Source organism: Colletes latitarsis, chromosome 1 (assembly GCF_051014445.1).
Source record: "Colletes latitarsis isolate SP2378_abdomen chromosome 1, iyColLati1, whole genome shotgun sequence".
NCBI classification, from domain to species: domain Eukaryota; kingdom Metazoa; phylum Arthropoda; class Insecta; order Hymenoptera; family Colletidae; genus Colletes; species Colletes latitarsis.
In genome coordinates, this window is record NC_135134.1 from 48,197,906 (window position 1) to 48,218,244 (window position 20,339).

The 20,339-nt window shown below is 46.0% G+C and overlaps 1 protein-coding gene across 3 annotated transcripts in view; it reads left to right on the forward strand.

Annotated features, from left to right (window-relative positions):
* Window positions 1–20,339, forward strand: part of LOC143351664 (protein groucho) — a 158,890-nt gene that overhangs the window by 105,454 nt on the left and 33,097 nt on the right. For 2 of the 3 annotated variants that reach the window (XM_076783465.1, XM_076783482.1), the window contains 3 exons: window positions 4,185–4,322; window positions 10,677–10,932; window positions 18,601–18,626. In XM_076783465.1, coding sequence (XP_076639580.1) covers window positions 4,185–4,322; window positions 10,677–10,932; window positions 18,601–18,626 — 420 coding nt within the window. The remainder of the gene's footprint in view (window positions 1–4,184; window positions 4,323–10,676; window positions 10,933–18,600; window positions 18,627–20,339) is intronic. The other variant, XM_076783473.1, reaches the window with a different exon arrangement.

The window sequence follows — 20,339 nt, forward strand, 5'->3', positions numbered from 1 at the left end:
CACCGGCGCAATCCGTGCATCCGTGGTTCGAGCGAACAACGCGAACCGCGCCATGTTTCCCTCCCTCTCTTCCTGTCTCTCCGGTACAGCTCACATTCCGTGGATGGCGCGACTCATTTTCCCGTACGTTATAATTAGTGGTCTAATGACTAGCACTCGTAAGGGCGACGGGTAATTAAAACAACTCTCCCCGCGCGCTGCTGGGTCTCTTTCCTCTTTCTCGCGCCCTCCTTCTTTCCGGGCCCTCGTTCTCCGCTCGTTCGTCAGCGAGCGCCCCAGAGAGGGAAACTTGCCAAGAATTTTAGTAGCCGCGATATTTCAATTAGCATCCGAGGCTCGTTTAAGCGGCAGTGAAAACGGCTGGTGCCAGGCTGGGCGCGCTTGTGTTGGCGTTACAGCAACAGCCCGGAGGAGCTGCCGCCAGAGGAGAAACGGGAGTTGCGTTTACATCGTCTGCAGCCCGGCGAGTTTATACAGCCCGCGTTTATGAGTCACACGGAACGCGTACACCGTGGAGCCGTTTTCAACGTTGGACACCTCCCTCACCCCCGGTACTTTGCTTCCTATTGCACTGAAGAATCGGCTTCTTCCGTGATCCTCTTACTCTACCACGGGCCAACCGACAGCCCATGTTCTACAATACGCGAGAAAAACCATGTTCGAGGTAGTTAGGTTATACGAAACAAAGAACTTGGTATTGTACGTCGTGAAAAACTAGCTTCTTCTGTTCAAAACGGATCCAGAAACCAACTTTCGAGGGCCAAACAGAGAAAAGATTAGTAAACAGGATAATTCGATTATTAATTTTCTTGAACCATAGTTATCGAATGCTATTCACTTCTGGTATAATTTATTTTTCTCTTTGGTCTTAGTTCGAAATGGAAAACATTAGTTCCAGAATCAAAATCACTGCCCTGTTCGGATATGTGTTTCTTATAAATGGACAGTGCCGTATTAAATACCGTTTAGATTAATGTAAACGAGTTTAAAGTAGACTTTACGTCTCCTACGAACTTCCCATCGTAACTAAATAAGGGTAGACAGGATGCACGGTCAAATAGCGAGGGAATATTGTACGTACTGCGCGTAGCTGGCAAGTTGGCAGTCGTCTAAGTTCAGAATTGCGTTTCTTAGACAGGAAAACTTATCAATGATAACAAATTTGGTTCCCGATGGTCCGCACTCTCCTCGCAAGAAGTTCAACCTCGAAATAACGGACGTTTCTTGGTAGTTGGAGCCAAGTAATTCTGTCGTCTAAATTATCGAATAAGTAAATCAATCATGAGCGCGTGGTTTCTGTAACGTTAGTTAAGGATTCCAGACAGCCAAAAGCTTTCGCGTCGATCACGAATAGACTCCGCTCTACGATCGGACACTTCAATTAACGGAACATCTCGTAACGACGATAAAATCGTCGAATCGCGGATACCGCCGATTCCCCAAAACGGATTTATCGCGTCGTTATCGCAAATTAACCCCCCGGGCCAGATACGCGTTCGATTATGCATTAATGGAATTATTATTCCCGATTATACGACGGCCTCGTTAAAGTTGAAGTCGATCAAAATTCGTAATCCAGATGAAACGCGAGCGTCGTTCGTGTAAAATTTAGTACAATTTGACGAGCAAGAGACACGGATGGATCTATTAAGTATTTAAGCGTAGTCCGGAAACACGTTGTTTAGCATTCTCAGAGTTCACATAATACAGTCATCGATCGAAATCGAATCGAGAACGGTTCGAAACAACTCGAATACGCTGATGAGCTGTATATTTAGGTGCCTCAAAGGAACTCGTCTCGTTAAGCGCGTTGACGTTTGCGACTTTCTCTTGAAACGCGAAAAGACGATCCGTTTCTCAAACGTACGGTAACAAGCGACGAAAAATGGATCGTCTGCAACAACATCGTAACGGAGGAGATCACGAGGCGAGCGTACCGAATCTGCTCAAAGCACTTCGAAAGCAGTTATTCGCCAAAAGAAGGTTACGTCGTCGGTCTGGTGGGGTTTCAAAGGAATTGTGTACTTTGAATTGCTTCCAAGAAACGAAACCATTAACTCGAACGTATACTGTCGTCGACCGGGTAAATTAAGCGATGCCATCAAAGAGAAGCGTACGGGATTGATGAATCGCGAGGGTATTGCTTTTCGCCAGGATAACGCGTACAAACTTGGTCGTACGAAAACTGTTGCAGCCCAGGTGGTACGATTAAACATTAAATTATTCTTGGAATTGTGATATGAGCCAACTCGATATTGCATATATCGAACGTTGTTTCTAACCTTTTCATCGGGGTACAGTAGTCCCTCGCTCGATGACGAAAAATCTGATTCGCTAGACGTTGATCGTGAAGGAGTTTGGTATCGAAACATTCAGAATTATTTTGTACCGTTGACAAGTTTCGTGTTTTTCATGAGAAACAAATTTTTTATAGCGAGTCGCTTATTACAATATACGAATACGAGCGTATGTCGGTATGTGCACGGGTGGATTATGTTTGGCTCGATCTACGTCGGCTATTTTGTAAGCGATCGATAGGTAAATTCGGGGTATGACCGTGCAATTTAAGAAAATGTCGAAGTTAGGTAACCGTACCCTATATTCGTGAACGGATAGGGGCGAAAGGGGATCCGGGGCTCCGGGCCAACGATCGAGACTCGTCGTTCGTCACTTGTCCGGAACAGTTGGCGGTTTTCCGGGGGAGCCATGGGTGAGTCGACTTCTTGCTCGTAGAGGGAGCTTAATTTCCGGCCGAGGTGGCAGCAGATACAGGTAATGCCCGTCGGCACCGCTCGGGACGAAAATTGAGCCGAGCCTGGAGAAAGAGAGGCCACGTTACCGCCAATTCAGCGCGGATTTAATTTAATCCCCGTCAGTCTGTCCTGGCCCGGAGGGCGTCGTAAACACCCTCGACCGGTTATGCCGCACCTGCATCTGCACTCGTTTCCCTTTTAAGGGTGCGTTCAGCCAGCCCTTACATTATTTAACGATCCGACTTAGAACTGCCCGGAGCGTGTTCCGCGGACAGAGGGACGCGCGTTTCGCCTTTCTCATTCGATACAGATTAGGTTTATTCGAACGACGATGAACGACTTGGTCATTCCAATTTTATAATGGGCCACTGGCCTCGAATAATCCACTTTTTCTCACGTTCGGAGATCCCATGGTTTTCGGTAAAAATTAACACCGGTTTCTGGAGGGTACAATTTTCAAATATATCGATGGAAGAAATTCAATAATCGTAATAGTCTATATTCTCGTGATTCGAAGTAAATATTCGTCCCATAATTTACGAGGATAAATTTCGCAACTTAGCAGGAGCAAACAAAATTTGTCGCATTGTCTCCCAACACAGTCCAAACATTCTTTTATTATTTTCTGAAAACCGAAACTTTCTCAAACTACATAGAAAAGAAGAAAAATGAATTTTATACAACGGGCAAGCAATTTTAAAGTGTCAACGTACCGAAGAACAGCGTTGAATAATATTTTAATGAAAAATTTAAAAAGTTTTAAGTCGACAAAGGCGTTTACTGTTTTTCATAAAACTCCGTAGTTTATTTAAAATATAGGTTCGAGATCTTATTAAGAGCCTACGAAACGAGCCAATATAGCGTTGCTCGGACGGTAGGCGCGCGAAAGTATATTTGTAATTGGCGGGAAAGGAACGAAACGTTTATTAGGGCGTTCGTGTCGAAAGAGCAATTTCCACGTAACGAGTTTACGGCCGTGTACGAGACCTGTGGTACTTACTTGCATGTAAAACATCGAGGCGTGACAGAATTCCTCGCTACCCGTCGAATCCGGCTAAATATCCTATTATGCATAAGCGACGAGATTATTAAAGCTCATTATCGGTATTAATCAGTTCACCGGGCGATTTAAATGGAAATTGGAATTTGAATCGCCGATCGACGATCGAGTCGCGTACCGGTAATGGATAGCGCGATAGAGGGAGACAGTGGTCTCGATAAAACTTGAATTAAGTGACGCGCATTCGATGCGACTCGTGTCATGCTCGATGAATGATATTCCTCGAATACATCGAAAGGGGGTAGAGGGAGGGGTGGATGGGGAACGGGTAGGACAATCGTTATCCCCGTTCAATTACGCGAGCACGGATCGCCGATCGGGCATAAAGCGATTTACCGTTTAATAAGGATCGTTCTCCTTTCTGCTTTCAGACAGAGATAGCGAAGAGATTAAACGCCATAATTGCTCAGATCCTGCCGTTTCTCTCCCAGGAACATCAACAACAAGTCGCTACTGCTGTTGACAGAGCCAAACAAGTGACCATGACCGAACTCAACGCCATTATCGGGGTGAGTGCACGCCAATGGAAGATAAATTACTCTCTGCGACGTACACGCGCGTATATAACGCGTACCGTGACGCGTGTGTTTGCCGTCGAAACTGTCCGGAGGGCCATTATCGGAGTAACATTAAACAGTAAATTAAATATTAAATCCAGTTACCGCGCACGAAAAACAAATAACGCCCGGGGACGACGGAGATTCGCTCTCGTCGCGCGACCGAAATTGAACTATCCCGCTTTCTAATACGAAATCAATTTCCGCTATCGCGCGCGCCGGCACGAATCGATATGGCGCGGAAGTGATTTGTGAATACCGAGGACACGGGGTGTTTTTTCTTTTTTTTTTCCTCTCTCTCTCTCTATTTTTCGAACGGTTGTTACGTTTCTCGCGCCCGGCGTTATCGAAACGATCGGACGGATAAATTTTCAAACTCGAAGAATAACCGATCCGAGAACGAATCCGTACCTCGTTACGAGGGAGTTGTTTAACAAGGTAAGTTCAGCAGAAAAATTTTACAGCGTTCAGGTTGAAAAATTATAGAGATCCCGTAACGAAAGGAGGGACGCTCTTTAGATGCATGAACGAACAGAATTACACAAAGTTATGTTTAATTTTGCCTTGCACCTTACGTTCTCCCTGTACACGCTTTATAAAGCATTCGGTATATTGTGGGTTCCACAAAAAAAAAAATGTAAATTGTCTGTATCTCCACGGATGTAGATTGCGTAGGAACGTTTACCGGGGCACTTTTTGGTCCGTTTCTGTGAGCACCGAGCGCTCTCCTAACTTCACCGACCCTTCCTTTATCCGCAGAGAGGGGATGGGGAGGAGGAGGAGGAAAAAAAAAATTCAATTCTCCTCGCGGTCCCGGCCGCAAATCCTTTTCGTCGAAAATTTACGGGCGAGCCCCGGTTCAGCTTCGGCGGAGAATGGCCGACGGAATACGTCCGGGGGCTGATTCACGTTCAGTCCGGCGTGAAACGCATTCGCGGCGAATGAGAATCCCTGCGCGGTGGTAGGAGGAAGCCGATGCACGCCCGAGGAATCCGAAAGCGGACGGATGGATACGATCCTGGCGAATCCCGAATCCTCCTCAATATTGCTCGAGCACTCAATTTCCTCCCTATTAAGCCGCCGGCTTCTCTCCCGGCTCTCTCTTCCTCTTCCCATCGCGCTCATCCACCCCGCCTCCCTGATCTGCAACCCCTTCCCAACGACCACCCTCCCTCCACCCACGACTAACCTCCCTCGTTGAATCTTATCCCGAGTCTTCCTGCCCGGTTTCCAAGCCGGATAGGTTATAGTGTTACGGCGCACGAGCACCGACTAATCAGCATTCCTGCTACCCAACTGCCTTCGACCTCCTTCACCCCCGGTCACCCCCCTCGATTCACTCCCTTCGAACACCCCCCCTCACTCCACCTACCCTTTCGCTTGCTCGGCGCTCCGCCTCAACCCCCCGACCATAGAAACTTCCACGGATCCGCGGCGTTGTCGGGCTACGTGCGGCAAATCCTTAGCAGAATCCCCGGATTCCGCGCGCTTTAAATCGCTCCCCCGGCTTCCCAACCCATTCCCGTCTCTCGCTGTCTTTCCTCGGTGATCTTAAATCCTTTCAGTCACCGCCGGGGGATCGAAAGAAAAACACGAACCGTTCTCCACCCCCTCCTCCACTCTCTCCCACCGCGAACTTCGCCGACGTTGTTTCGCGCGAACAACCGCCGATCGGAGACGCGAAATCGGCTGTCGCGACCCCGGGTATCCTCCGCTTCTTGTCGCCCCGGAGTTCGATACTTCGCGATCCGGGACCCGATACCGTCGACAGTACCAATCTGATGCTCGTTAATATCGATACGCGTCAATTGTCGAGCATTGTGTCGAACTATCCGACGGGTATCGGAGTAAGTTGTCACTGGTATCGGTAAGATGCATGTATTTCGTTATACTTCCTCCAGTATACACGCTATTCAAACGTCGAGCATCGTCGAGACCACGACGATACGATGTAGCTGGTTTACTAGAAATTTTGTATATGGTCTGTCGTCGGTGTGTTTGACAATGTTTGACGCGTGACTCTTTCGGAATGAAGGCTTCTTATAGCTTTGTTCAAATGTTATTTACTGTCTAAGTGTTTTACCATTATCGACAGAATTGCTGCAAATGTCAGTCTTGTACATTAGGGAAGCATACTCGAGTCAAACGTCATCAAACTTTGATGAAGTCTTCTTCAACGATATTATTTCAAACTACATCAACAAGGTCCAAAGAAGAATTCAAAATTGCAGTCTTCGGGAAAACATTAGAAAAATATTTCGATAATTTAAAACCATTAACACTTGTGTCAAACACAGTCACATCAATGATTCCACTTAAAATTATATCAGCAAGATTAAAATTCTTCTCTGCTAGCGATGAGGTCAATTTAACGATATATTCATTTACACAGTCGATGGAAATTTCATTAATAATTATAGTAAAAAATTGTATTCTTAAACATTAAAAAATGATATGGTTTAATCACACGTAAAGATAAAAATACACCGTGGTAATTATATTTCGAAATATTAAATGATACGAATTTCCTGTTACGTTTAACAGATTCAGCATGAAAAATTCATCAGATTCCAATCTTGAAAAATAATTAATCGTGTTTGACGTGAAGATTAATCGTCCGGTATTACCGTGGTTCGCTTTAATTCCGACGAGTCATGCATGTGCAAATGGATACGAAACTTAATAGAATCGATTGGTATCGGTACGATGGTCTTGCATTTCAATAAGTTCCAAAACAGTTTGAAGACGTTTCTTAGAAAGCGTCGATGCAAGAATAATAATTTCAAACGTAAATTTATCGATGGTATCAAAACACGTTTCGGTTCTGTCGCTACGTGAGCGTATTTCTGATACTTCAAAGGCGCGTCTGTGTCTCCGAAGTGCAGGTTCCCGAATTGTTCGTGTCAGTGGAGTCTCGTGTGGCTTTCTTTGGCTGCCATCTGCCACAGGTACGCAGTCTTTTGTTGGTATTCGCGTGCTAATAAACGAAACGAACAATGAGGACAGAAGGAACGCAAGATATATTTTAGGCAGGAAACAGAAACAACCAAAATGCGCCATACTTCCTGGGCTACTCTAATACGTGGCAGATAGCGTTTGTAGAAGGTTTTGTTTTCTTATAAAAAAAAATATGTAGCGTACAATTTAAATAATTTAAACTTAGCAATCAAATGGTTTCGTCTAATTTTTGTCCGGAGAATTTGGAAATTCCGAGCAGCTTAACGTCAGGACAAGGAATCGTTTTGAAGGTATTAACGTGTAACGAGGCACGGAAAGATTCTCGTACGAAAGATTACGCGAGGAAGAATATAACGAGTCTGTGCGTTCAAAGGAAATGTTTAACGAGGAATCATCGCGAGACTGATTTCGGTTTCACCCCGAAGATAATTCACCAGAGACTCGGAACGAAGATTAAGCGACCGAACCCGGGGTTATTTCAATCTCTGAAATTTTTCCACTCCGGAACGGAGAATCTTTTGTGAGTAGCGACAAAGAGGAAGTCATTACGGTCCCCTTCATCTTCGCGCGAGCCATCTTACTGCACCTGCATCCACCAGCAGGCAGGGACTTGCCTCTCAGCAGTTTTCACTGGCGTCGCTACTTGCTGACTCAACCAGCCGTGAAGATAGTGCCGCTAAAAGATCCGAGGGAGATCGTCTTAACCTTCTTCTATATCACACGTCGTTGACGCCTGAAAAGCGTCGTCGGCTGGGCCGTTCGTGTAAGAGATTACGAACGTCAGCAACATCGACGCGATTCATGGCGAAAACGCATCCACGTATCGCTTGTAACTTTATAAACAGAATGGTTTAGAGCGTTCCTAGAATCCGCGAGTTACGCGCTTTGACTTACAAATTCGTTCGCGTTCAAGAAAACAGGATCTTTTTTCGACGTCGACTTCGTAAATCCCTCTGTCGCGTTTCTTGCCCACATATTTCGAAATCTCTGTGTACAGTCGAGACAATTTTCTCGATTTGTCGGTTCCGTGGCAGTGAAGAAGTTCGAACGCATTATTATCGTTTTATTCCATAAACATTCACGAGCCGGAACGAGCAATGGCGTAATAGCGAAAGTAAAAACTGAACCCTGTCCAACGTAGCGTTCGAATTGCATGAATCTTCGTGTAACAAATGATCCTGCGAAGCGTTCCCGGGAACAAATTAACCGCGTAAATGGAGGACTCGCTGTAATTCGTCTGCGAATTCGTGCGAACGACGTTCCGCGTTAGGTGGACGAATGGAGCCACCCGCCGGGGAGAACAAATTCATCCCGATCATCGGCAGAAGCTCGGTCACAAATACGAAAATGATCTTCGCAAACGGGTCACGACGGCAGCCCTAGGTCAGGATTATTATCGCTACCTGGGTGCTTCCGCAGCCACCTCGAATCCACGAGAAACGGAGACTCGAGCACATTTCATTTCGGCACACACGGGCGCGCACTCGCGTTCCCTCTGTTTGTGTGTTTTGTGGGTGGCTCAGACAGTCGCTCGACGCGGGGTTATTATATCGTTAAACCATTTAATTATCTCAGCAAACTGCTCCGCGGAATATTCCGGGGCCGGTTCTTAACGAGTGTACACCGGTTCCCAGAAGGCGATGGCGCGGCTCTGCTTTTCCTCCTTTCATCCCTCCCGTGTCTTCCGACGAAACACTTCCACCGACTCCCACCCCTCTTTCTTCTTTCCCCTTTCTCTCCCGTCTTCTCATTTTCTTCGCCGGATGTTCCCTGTCTCCCGACGTTGCCCTCGCCTTCCGTTCCTGTTCCTGTTCCCCGGCGTGCTCGCGTCTCGTGATCCGCCGAGCGTTAAAATGCTCGCTGCACGGGTCTACAATTTGTCTGGCAGCTGAAACTCGACCGACACCCCCGGTCCGGGCCAACTAACGAGGAAACTACTGCCGACGGGAGGGGGGTGTACACGTTTAAGGTTTCTACGAAACTTTTACCCGGGCACTCTCTGCGCCGGAAAGGCCGCGCGAGTCCCGCCACTTGTTTCGTACTTTCGGATTTACCTCCGCCAACGGAGCGTAGAGGGTTGTTTAAGCGCGGCCCGGAAGTTTACCCCGTGATTTGTATGCTTTGCCCGTGGAAAGTTACGTCCCGCGTAACGAATGATGGGGAGACGGACACGTTCCGTTCGGAATACAGCCATATACTACCCTTCTCCAGTCTTGTAACGTTTTTTCCATTTTGTTCGCGCGATAAGCAATGTTTTCGTTCCTAATCGTCGATAGTCGGTCGAGTGCTTGCGAGAGAGAAATGTTGAGCGTAGCCCTCTGTTGGCGAGCGCGAGAAGCGTCGCTAGGTAACAAAGATTTCGAAGCAAAGATCACGAACTTCAGAAATGTAAATAATGAATATATATCTTCCAAGTTACATGGTCAAGTTAAATCTCTGATGATTATTTATTTGAAAACGTGGCAAAATATAGTCCGTTTGTAACAACATTTTAACGAAATCGTCGGGTATCCAGCGGTTCGTAAAATCATTTTCCGTTTCGAACCACTTTGCGTGGAATACAATACATCCCTGGCCAAAATGGCGCTCGGATGCAGTAAACTGATAGAATTTTAGTCACGTGACGATCCCGCGGGCAGTACCGTGCACATCCACTGTATCATTAGGTCCAACGTACAATAGACGCGTCGTTTAAACGGAAACGGTTAATCGTCTAACGAGCGGAAATAACGTTTATATTTGTCACATCGCGGGCAGAGCCACGGAATTATTTATTCACGGTGTGTGAAAATTACTTCGAAATTGACCTATCGAAACCCCTCGTCCAATCGTCAACTATTTTTATCACCTACTCGGCGAGGAACGGAGCCAATTTTATCGATATCGGCCAGTTCATGATCAGTTTATCCAACGATTACGATAACAGCGGTTTGCGGGGGCGTGTTTCATCGTTGTCGAATGTCACTTGCTCTTCGATATAATCTCGCCACGGAGACTTATCCGACGTGTTATCGGTTGTCGTTACGATTGGGTTTCTGGACGCACACGATTACATCGAAATCGCGGTACGCTCGTCGAATAGAAGCGAGTTGCCGAGTATCCGCAAAACTTTTCAACGCGGAGGCGAGCTAATTTCTAATCTCGTTTAGATTCTTAGCGATCGACTCGCGTATCTATTAACGATCCACTTAGCCAGTAAAGACATAATCTGATAACTTTATTCGCGAGGAACTTGTGATCTCTGCGTCTATAAACGTTCTTCCTGACGCAAAGCACAGGCTTTTCTTGCTCACAGTTTAGGGGATGCTTTGTGAAGCGGTAATAGTTGATTTTCATGATTTGTTGCAGCAACAGAGGCCAGACTTGCCGAGGCTTCTCCAACAGATGCACGCTCTACCACCAGGTGCCGCGATAGGTCCTCATCCAGGTATTCCGGCACTTCCTGGGCCTGGACTTCCTACCTCAGCCTCTGCAGCTCTTCTTGGATTAGGTATTCCACCGGGCGCGGCTGCCACCGCCGGAGGTACGGCTGCTCACCCTCTCCCAATGTTGACCAAGCCAGACCATCATCGGGGTCAGCCGGACGACTTGAAGCCTAACGGTGGTAAGTCGTGCTTTTGACTTTCTGTCAATTTGTATCAGATCGTTTCACAAGTCTTTTCGTCTTTTTTTCTTTTTTTTTTTTTTGTTAATAAAATGTGTGTCCGTGATCGTGAAAACGACCCAAGTCATTACGTACTTAGAGTATGGCCATTTCCTGTCTCGTTATTTAGTATCGTTGATAGTATTACTGTTAATATCAGTATTATTATTGGTATTGATATTAGCATTTATATTGTTACCTTGTCTGAAATTATTTTATTACATTTGGAATGGTACTATTACTGTCTAAACCAGTGATTCCCAAACTGGGCGAATTCGCACTTGGTTGTGGGTGGGACGAAATTTATTACTGTTTTTATTTGTAATGGGGAATCGTGGGTTTTTATATTTACAATATTATCTTTTCAATGCATCGTAATATTGTTTTTATAGATTGGTGTGCACTGGGGATCAATTTATGAAACCAAGGGGACGGTAGATCGAGAAAGTTTGGGAACCACTGGTCTTCACTGTTATTATTGTATACTGAAACTATTTTTGTGTCCTTAAGGGATATTGTCCCAGACCAATAAATATCTATGTATAAATATCTATCTCTAGATTGATTTATCGATACCCTTTTGATAGAAATCGGTTAGCTTATCATCAACAATTCGTTCGGTATTAATTTCCATTATATCAAAATCGTTAAAAATTAATGTAAACTGTGTTGGTAGTCCAATAGCTTGTGAAGCATGTTTACCTATAGTAAATGCGAAAAGTGCTGATTTGTAATTCAGAAATTTTCAACCTGCTTTGACAACTGGTCGAAGTTGGAATATAAAGAATCGATGATATTTGAAATATTTTTGAGCAAAGGTTCGAGTTCAATTATCAATTTGCTTCGTGTACACCTTTCTTCGAGAAAAAAAATATAGAAAGCAGTTAATAAAACTTGTAGAACGCAGAACTATTCGACGACTTGGAACAAGTAACGCGTTGTGGGAAATGGCGGTCGACGTTGGTCGCTGGCAAATATCTCTGGAAACGGTAACGCGAACCGCGAAATCCCACCTGCTCCGACACCGATACCAGAAGAACCGTGACACCGTACTCTGTACCGTGATACTACCTGTCCTACCAAACGACGAGGGATTCGATTTACAAAAGTCGCTGACCTCGTGTCTCGTGCCGTTTACGCGCCATCAGCATCTCTTTCGCGAATATTTCGCGTATCGGGCGAACCGAACAGCTCCTGGTTCGCAGAAGCGTGTGTCGCCCATTCCGTCGATCGCGTTTCCTGCAACCCGGTCGCTTGTTTTCCTACGGTCTTATCTGGTCACTATGGGAAGCCGTTGCAACCGGATCCCCATGAGACGATTCGCTAGGCGTTACCTTGCATTCCGTTCGATTCCTCGCAAACGAACAGCGCGTTCAGCAGTTTCGATACGACGAAGTCGAACAACAAAATCGCTGAATAAGCGTTCCGACGCTCGCTCGTCGACGATCCTCCGACGTGGCGGCGGGACGTCGATCGAAAGACGATACGTTAATGCTCCATAATAATCAAATAAATACGGTAAATGCAATAGTTTTCGCGCGATCGTGTTCTAAAGTCGAAGCGTTGCTACTGTGCGTTCGCGGGAAGATGGCTAGCGGGTCTGATTGGTTCCCCACTCTAGTTTAGAGCTAGGCCACGCCCTCTGCCGTCCTGCTAGCCAACTTTTCGCGGATACACAGTAGATGAGAGGTTACTTTTTGATGTTAAGGTAAACGTAATTTACAAGAAACCGTACAAAAAGAGATTTTCGAAACGTTAAAGCCCACTTGGTTCTACTTAGACACTCGAATTTTTCTACACCGGAGGACCGTGTGATCTCTAAATAGTGGAAATCGACTCGACGGTGGCTAGAGTCTCCAATTAGTGGAACAAAGCGCAGAGATTAATGTCGCCGGGTGGGAAACAATGGAGCGTTAAAAGAACTAATAAAGAAGATCCCCGTTGAGAAGGGTCCGTCGAGCCGTTCCGGCGAAAGGTAGGAAGAATATCGGGTGCAACGCGGAAGGCCGGGGGTCAGGATGCAGGGAACTATCGTCATGGGGATATTTCAACCGCCCCGCAGTACGACGGTGACGCAAACGATCGTGCTTAAGCCTGAAACTCCCAGAACCCTCGATCTTGACCTCGAAGATCCACTTCTGCACCGGCGCGTCCTCGTCCCTCTCCTTGGTACGACATACGAGTGCAAGAACGTTCGCACTTAGGCTCCATGTAGCGCTGACAAAGTCGCGAGGGCTTCAAGTGACTCTCCTATCTCGCACACGTACACACGTATACACGGTCCCGTTCATCGTCTCATCCCTCGCCGTTTCGGCGAACGGTCTCGCTCTGCTTCGCGTCTCCGGTGCAATCTGTCTCGCTCCCTCTCGCTTCCCTTCCTCTCGGGCGTGCATGGTCGTCTCTCAGGAGAGCACTCAGAATCTCCTCTTGACACGAGAGTACTTCCGACTCTACCCCCCTTTCGTTCCATCCACCTCTAGGTGGCTCTTCTAAACCTTCGCGCCCCTCAGCTTGTACCTCCCGTCCTCTTCTCCGTACCCTCCTTCTCTCTCTACCTCCCTCCCCGTTTCGTCTTACTCTCTTCTTTCCCTCTTACGTTCCGCTTCCGCTCAGTGTCGTGCTCGCGCAATATCTCGAGCTGCACTCTCGCCTAACTATGTTACCGCGGGCCGAGTATAACCTCCGGCCAGTTGTTCCACGTTGTTCCGCGTTTTCCGAGCGTTCCCCGGGCTCCCTCTAATGAAATACCGACCGATCTTCGCTACCCAACAGCCCAGACCTCTCAATTCTTCCTCGCGCCAGAGTGCCTCGACTTTTCGCCGCCTAGGCCCCTTTTCAAATTCCGCCCCCATCGATCGTGGAACGTCCTCGACCACTCGGGGAACTCGATGGCATTTGTCTCTTCGATTTCACTCTTTGCAATCCGAGATCCGTCGATGCGTGCACCCCCGTTCACGAATTAACATCGTGAAGCTATGAAAACTCGTACCGCGTGTCGTGGATTTAGTCAAAAATTTTTTTATTCATTAATACCATTCCAACCTTTCTGTAAGATCCAAAATTTGCTGTACAATTTTACGTGTGGCACGTTTATTTCAATTCCATACGAGCGTTGTAAAATTTATAGTAAAGTCAAAGTGACTTCAAAATTGTACCTGTGTACCTTAATTTGCATTTTCCAAGATCGCGATTTATGGATGTTGGTCCATATTTTATTAAGCTACGTTACACGTCGCGTACGGCTACTGACGTTCGTGTTTCCCAGCTCGTCGTCGAGAAAAAGTAAACGACGAACAACTCTGAATTTCCGATCCACGGTACCAAATTAGTCCCTTAATTTCCTGACTTGTTAACAGCGCGATCGACGCTCTTTTTTACTCGACTCGCTCGGCAACGTGCTCGGCTGGAATTCGTGTGTGAACGAGCAGGCTACTGTTCCGAGTTAGCAGCCTTTTAATTGCGACGTTGGGAATTTACCCAGGCAACGGGTTTTCTTTTTAAGGAAGCCACGTTTCACCGATTGGACAGGTGTTTTTATGCACGTTTGGTAAAACTAGACATTATTAGGGAACGAGTGGAACGCAGCCCTAATTATGATCTACGGTCGTTAAAAGCGATACGAATCTCTCCGTGCCTGCTGTGCAACTGTAGTAATATACGTGGTGTTTAAAATTATTTTTTCAAGACTTAAATAAATCTCTATTGTTCACAACTTTATTAATCCACTGATCCAAGAATCCCCCTTTAATACACTCACTGTCAGATCAAAACAGTACAATATTTTGCAAAAGTAAAATTTTTATTTTAATAAGCTACGTAACCTAAAATTTGTTTCTGTACTTATTTTTGTAACCTCGTTAATAATTCACAAATTCCATCAAAATTTATTTCCCTCAACGTCTTAGCTCGAGAATTAATTTTTCTAGTATCACAGTGGTAAATCATTTCAGTAGACTCGCGTCTCTTTCGCAAACAATTCTTCCGTTCGACGAGACCCGGTTCACCGGATGATCCTCGACCGCAAATTCGCGAACGACCGCGCGACATCCGAGATCACCGGTTCGAGGCAGTCTAGCGTTTTCAACCCCTTGGAACAACCCGGGGAACCTCGTCGACACCCTTTCGGAACGCGGGAGGCAAGGAACTGTAACGGGCCACTATTTCTGTCGCGGCGACTGGAACTTCTTCCCTCCTTTCCGGAACATTGCTCCCGGCGAATTGTTTCCAAGCGTGGTCGTTATCGTTTGACTCTCCTCCCGGATTTACTCGGCCGGATTCACCCCCGTCGGGCGTAATATCTGCCCCCGCGGCGCGTCTTTTTCCACTCGTTCTCGAAACGATTCGCCGGGGCCGCCGAAGTAAGTCGGAGACGCGGTCTCTTTTACAGACGATTAGAAACCGGTATCGCTCGCATTACCATTTCATCGTGGATGCTCGCGCGAGCAATGGTCCCCCGGGACGATCGCGACTCTCTCGAGCGTGTACGCTTCTCGTAATTCTCTTGGATATTGTACTCGTTTTTTTTTTTTTTCTTTTTTTATATATTCTTCCTCTTCGTCTTTCGTTCTCGTTTCTTTTACGACGTCCGAGGCAAGGAAGCGAGTTTGCTTTCCCGGCTATCGGGTCATTAAACCGAGCGTAACTTATTCCACGATCGCCGCATCGTTCACGCTCCTTCGCTCCTCTGTATTCCGGAAGCGTTCCGCGACCGTCCACTCGAACGACGATAAATTACATGTACGTAATCGCCGCATAATTCGACGGGACAATGGCCGGCCCCGGGATCCGGTCGGATGCGCGCAAATTGAATTTCGTTTCGTCGATCCTGAACCTCGCCTCCAACCTTTCCATCGCGGCGCAGTAGTCCCTCGCTCGATGACGAAAAATCGGGTCCGCCGGGCGTCCGTTCTGTTTCGAGTCGTCGATTAAATACTGGGTGCCCCTTTGCATGTGGGACCTACTTCAGGACTAGATTCTACGCATGAAAACTTCGAAAATCATTGTTTTCGAGTTATGGCGGGTTTCTTCTTTAACACACCGTATTTAAAATCCTTGCATCTGAACACAGGCCTGGAGACGTTTCCATTTTCGAAATAATTATACCAACATACTCGTCATAGCTTGAAAACAAGGTAGAGTTGGACGTATGTTTGTATGAACTTTTTTTATTGTTTTCGATACTTTAGATATCTGGTATTGAAGCTTTCGGAATTAACTTCGTTACACCGTTTTTAATTTATTCTAAGACAACCCCTTGAATGTTTCAATGTACGTCAACTTTTTCTCATTTATCACGAACCACCATAGGGCACGAATACGAGTGGCCGTCTTAATCGTCGGTTTTTTGTCGGGGTTTCCTGGTCTCGTTTTAATGATCGCGAGCTCGTCGAAGGCGTCTCGTCGGGGATGCAGGACGCGTCCCGTCCTCCCACGCGGCAAACGAGCTCTTTGCATTTTAGTAGGAAATTATGCGCGCTCTTCCGCGTCCGTTTACGAGCCGGAGCAGGAAGTTGCTGCGCGCGGAGGGGAGAGGTTAGAACCGTTCCCCGAGAAGAATAGAGGCGAGAAGGACGAATATTAGCGAGCTTGGCGAGAGCAAGACGAGCACCGGATACGGTCCGCGGCAGAAAATTCACGACCCTTCTGTTCGCGCGCCGCCACCCCTCGACAAACCCCGCCGGTAATGGCTCGACGGAGTTCCTTTTGGCCGTGCTCGACGAGCTTTTCCTTAATTTGGCGAACCATAAAACAACCGTGCGAGTCACCCTTGCCCGTAGGATATGTTTCATCGCGGCCGTCTAAATCGCGCGTGTTGCAGGAATTACTTCGTTTGTAAATGGCGCTACGGCGGCAAGGTTTACGGGCGATGAATTTCTTTTTCCTCGCTGCATAACCGGAGACTATGGCTGGCTTCTCGGGCTTTCGCGCGCGTTCGAGGATTTCTCGTTGCGTGACGGGGTTAAATACTCCCCCGGGAGCTGCGTTAATTCATCCCTGTGAACGTTCGAGCGGTCGAATCGTCACGTTGGATCTTAATTATTTCTCAACCATTAACTGGGATTGTGGCACGGTTTCGTCGACAGAAATTGTAAATGTATGATATAAAATATGTAGGCTCAAAAAGTTCATTTAAACAACGACGTAACATTCAAGAGAAACTTCTAGATCGAGCTATTCCTTTTTACATCTGTTCCTACAAATATATTAAGAATTGCTTTAAGAAGAACTCGTATAACCTCGTAATAAGAGCACGAAGAATTTCCTGTATTAATGAAAGTTCTTCGACATCGTGTTATCAAATAATCCAATATTCCTGAATGAGTCTACTCATCCGAGGAACTGTAATCGAAAGCAGAAACTGGCGAGACACACGGCTATAGAAGCCGTTTGACGACAATGGCCAGTGCTAGGGATCGAAAGGAATCAAGAATAAAAGTTAGCAACGCAGAAGCTTTACGAGTCGATGGTTGACAATTATTAATCCCTTGCACTATTTTCACGAGTCTGACTCTTGATGAAAATTTTAGACTAAACTTAAATATCACGAGTCAGACATTTGGCTCCTTTCCCGATCATTCGGACGTATGAATTAGGCACGGCTTCTTCTGAATTTCAGCGTGGTGTAAGGGGTTAAATCGAACGTATAGCAGGTTGTTTGGCTATTATAAAAGTGTTCTACCGTGTTTATTACCGTGTAGCGCATCGTTTCGTCGGTTCTAATAGTTAATCCAGCGGTAAGAATGCGATCCGCAGTGGTGCGGTTTACGCGTTCGGGGGATCAGAAATGACTCGTGTAGCTCTTACGTAGGTCGGGTAACAACAGGAGGAAGAAGATATCGTTAGGATATTTCCTACGAGACAAAGTGTACCGACAAAAGGTCGGGAAAGGAGGAGGTCGGGGGAAATCGAGCGAAGGAAAACTATGAACCCGGCTTCTCGAGGACAAAGCTTCTCGTTCAGGATCTTCTCCGACCTCCTCCTACCCTTTTTCCTTTCATTCACCGTCCCTTCTCGGAAATCCTCGAGAAGTCTAGCTCTTCTTCCGACCATCCCCCTTCCAACCTCCGACGTTTTTTCCCCGTTTTATCTCGTTCCCCGCGCGGAAAAGATTCCGCCGGCATACCGCTGACTCCGTTCGAGTTAGTTCCGCAATAATCATGAAAAACATTGTGAAGGTTCAATTTGCCGGGAAATACGGCGTCCTCTGCGTGAGGCAGCGCCCCTCCGAGTACCTCGAGGAAAACATTCGTTCCGTGAATGCGCGCGATTTGTCGACCGAGTCTGCTCGATCGTGACAATTAACGCGACTTCCAGGAGTTTCCTAAAAATTGGACTCGTACCGTACGACTTACTTTTATTGGAACTCGATAACCTTCCTTTCGTCGGTTCTTTGTGTTACTATCCGACTCCCTTCTTCCGAGTACAAGTTCTTTGCGTTCTTTATATTCTTGATTCTCAGTTTCGCTTCAGCGTGGCAATAACGTGCACGAGATGTGTCTATCTTCAAAAGCGTACAGTAATCCATCGCTAAGGTTCGCTGTTTTTGATCGCATTGCAGGCGAAAGTTACTTAGAATTAAGCCTGAAATATGACTATCGAAACTGATAACTTTATTTCGTATTGTTGCAGGTTTGAATCCGGCCGAGGAGAGGCATGTGAGTATCAAACAATTTAACCATTAGATAATAGATGTACAAACGCGGTTTCGCCAGTCGACAATCGATAACAGTCTATTAACAATGAATGCTATTCTCGCAACACGGCGTTCGCGTGTTACACGGCGATATAGTTGCACGCGAGATACAGAATTGCCACGATCCGACGCGAAAACGACGAATTTCGACACCGAATAGGAACGTTAAGCGTATCTAGATACCGGCGAACTCCTTCTCGTCGGAGATTTGCTTCCAGGGATGCTGCGCGATGCGTAGATACATGGAACACGCGCAGAATGATGCTTAATCTGGAATATTATCCAGCTACCTCGATTTCCGTTCCGCGTTCACGGCTTAATTCACTCGTCTAAATCCTCTTTGGCCAAGTTTTCAATAAACCTGCCGACAAACGATTCGATTGATATCTGTTACGACGTTTCGCGCGTCGACTAACCGCAGAGAACGACTCGAAGAATGCCTCGTACGATAAAACCTCGATTAATGTTCCGCGCGGGGCGTTTATGGAACTTAAAAGCGCTTTAACGAGGTCGTTTTAACTGCACGAACAGGTGAAAATATAAACGTAAACAGAATTGTATTTAACTTTATGCGATATTATTATACGGTAACTTGCACTGGATGAACCACAAGAATTTACTATTTTACCTTTGTAAATCCGTAACCGGATTTTCCATATTTCGAAATCGTGGATACTGAAGACTTCATTGTATAAATACAATTCGTGCCGTGTTAGACTTGTTTTTCATCGATAAAAATAAAGGAGAAGGCAGAAATTTTTATTTTTTTAATCGGATGATCTTTATCGATAAAATATGATAACAGAGAATACTCGACTCGATACGGTGAAATTTATATTCGAGCCATACTCTGCTCTTTCTCCACGCTTCGTTTACATTTTTCAATTGCTTTATTCTGTGCTATTTTAATGCTATCTGAATATTCTGGATAATGGATGGATGGATCCTTTACCCCTGGAATTCAAAGGATATTCAGGACATTGTCGTTTCACCAAGTTTTAGAAAAACACGTCACGGGGAAACAGCGTCGAACGTAATTTTCCTGTATTGGCAATCGTGTTTTTCTTTTGGCAAATTTGTTCCGTCCTTGATGGAATATCGAGCGTCTGCATCAAAGTTCGCTCGTATCGGCATCCGTTTGGCAGGTCTTGCTAACTTCCTCTGGCAGGAACTGCCTCAACATTCAAAGGATCGAACAAGGGGACATTTAATCCCATTTTATTTGAAACCGATCAAAGAATTATCTATAAAAGGAGTACTCTTTTTGAAATTTAAGCTCGACGGCGTATATACAAGTTTGACCGGGGCTCGTGAACAAAAAGGATTTTTCGTTTGGTTCCCTCTTGTTGGATTTACTCGCTTCGTCCTACGGTTAGGGCCACCATTTTTAGAAAATTTCTAAAAGGCGCCAAATTAAAATTCTGTACTCGATACAGGTTTTTAGATAATCCTTTATGACATGAAAATCGTCTTGAAGGGAAATACAACACCTGTGATAGAAAAATAGCTCTTTGCTCGAGCATAAAATAGTGGTAAAGATAAAAGTATGGTTCTAGTTCCGGCTATAGACACGCTGTAAAGAAAAGTTCAAAGATGTAATCAATAGGACTGTTAGTGCCCGAGGTATACTTACCTCCGTTCCGAGAAAAACGCGATTGAAGTTTGAACCTTGTTA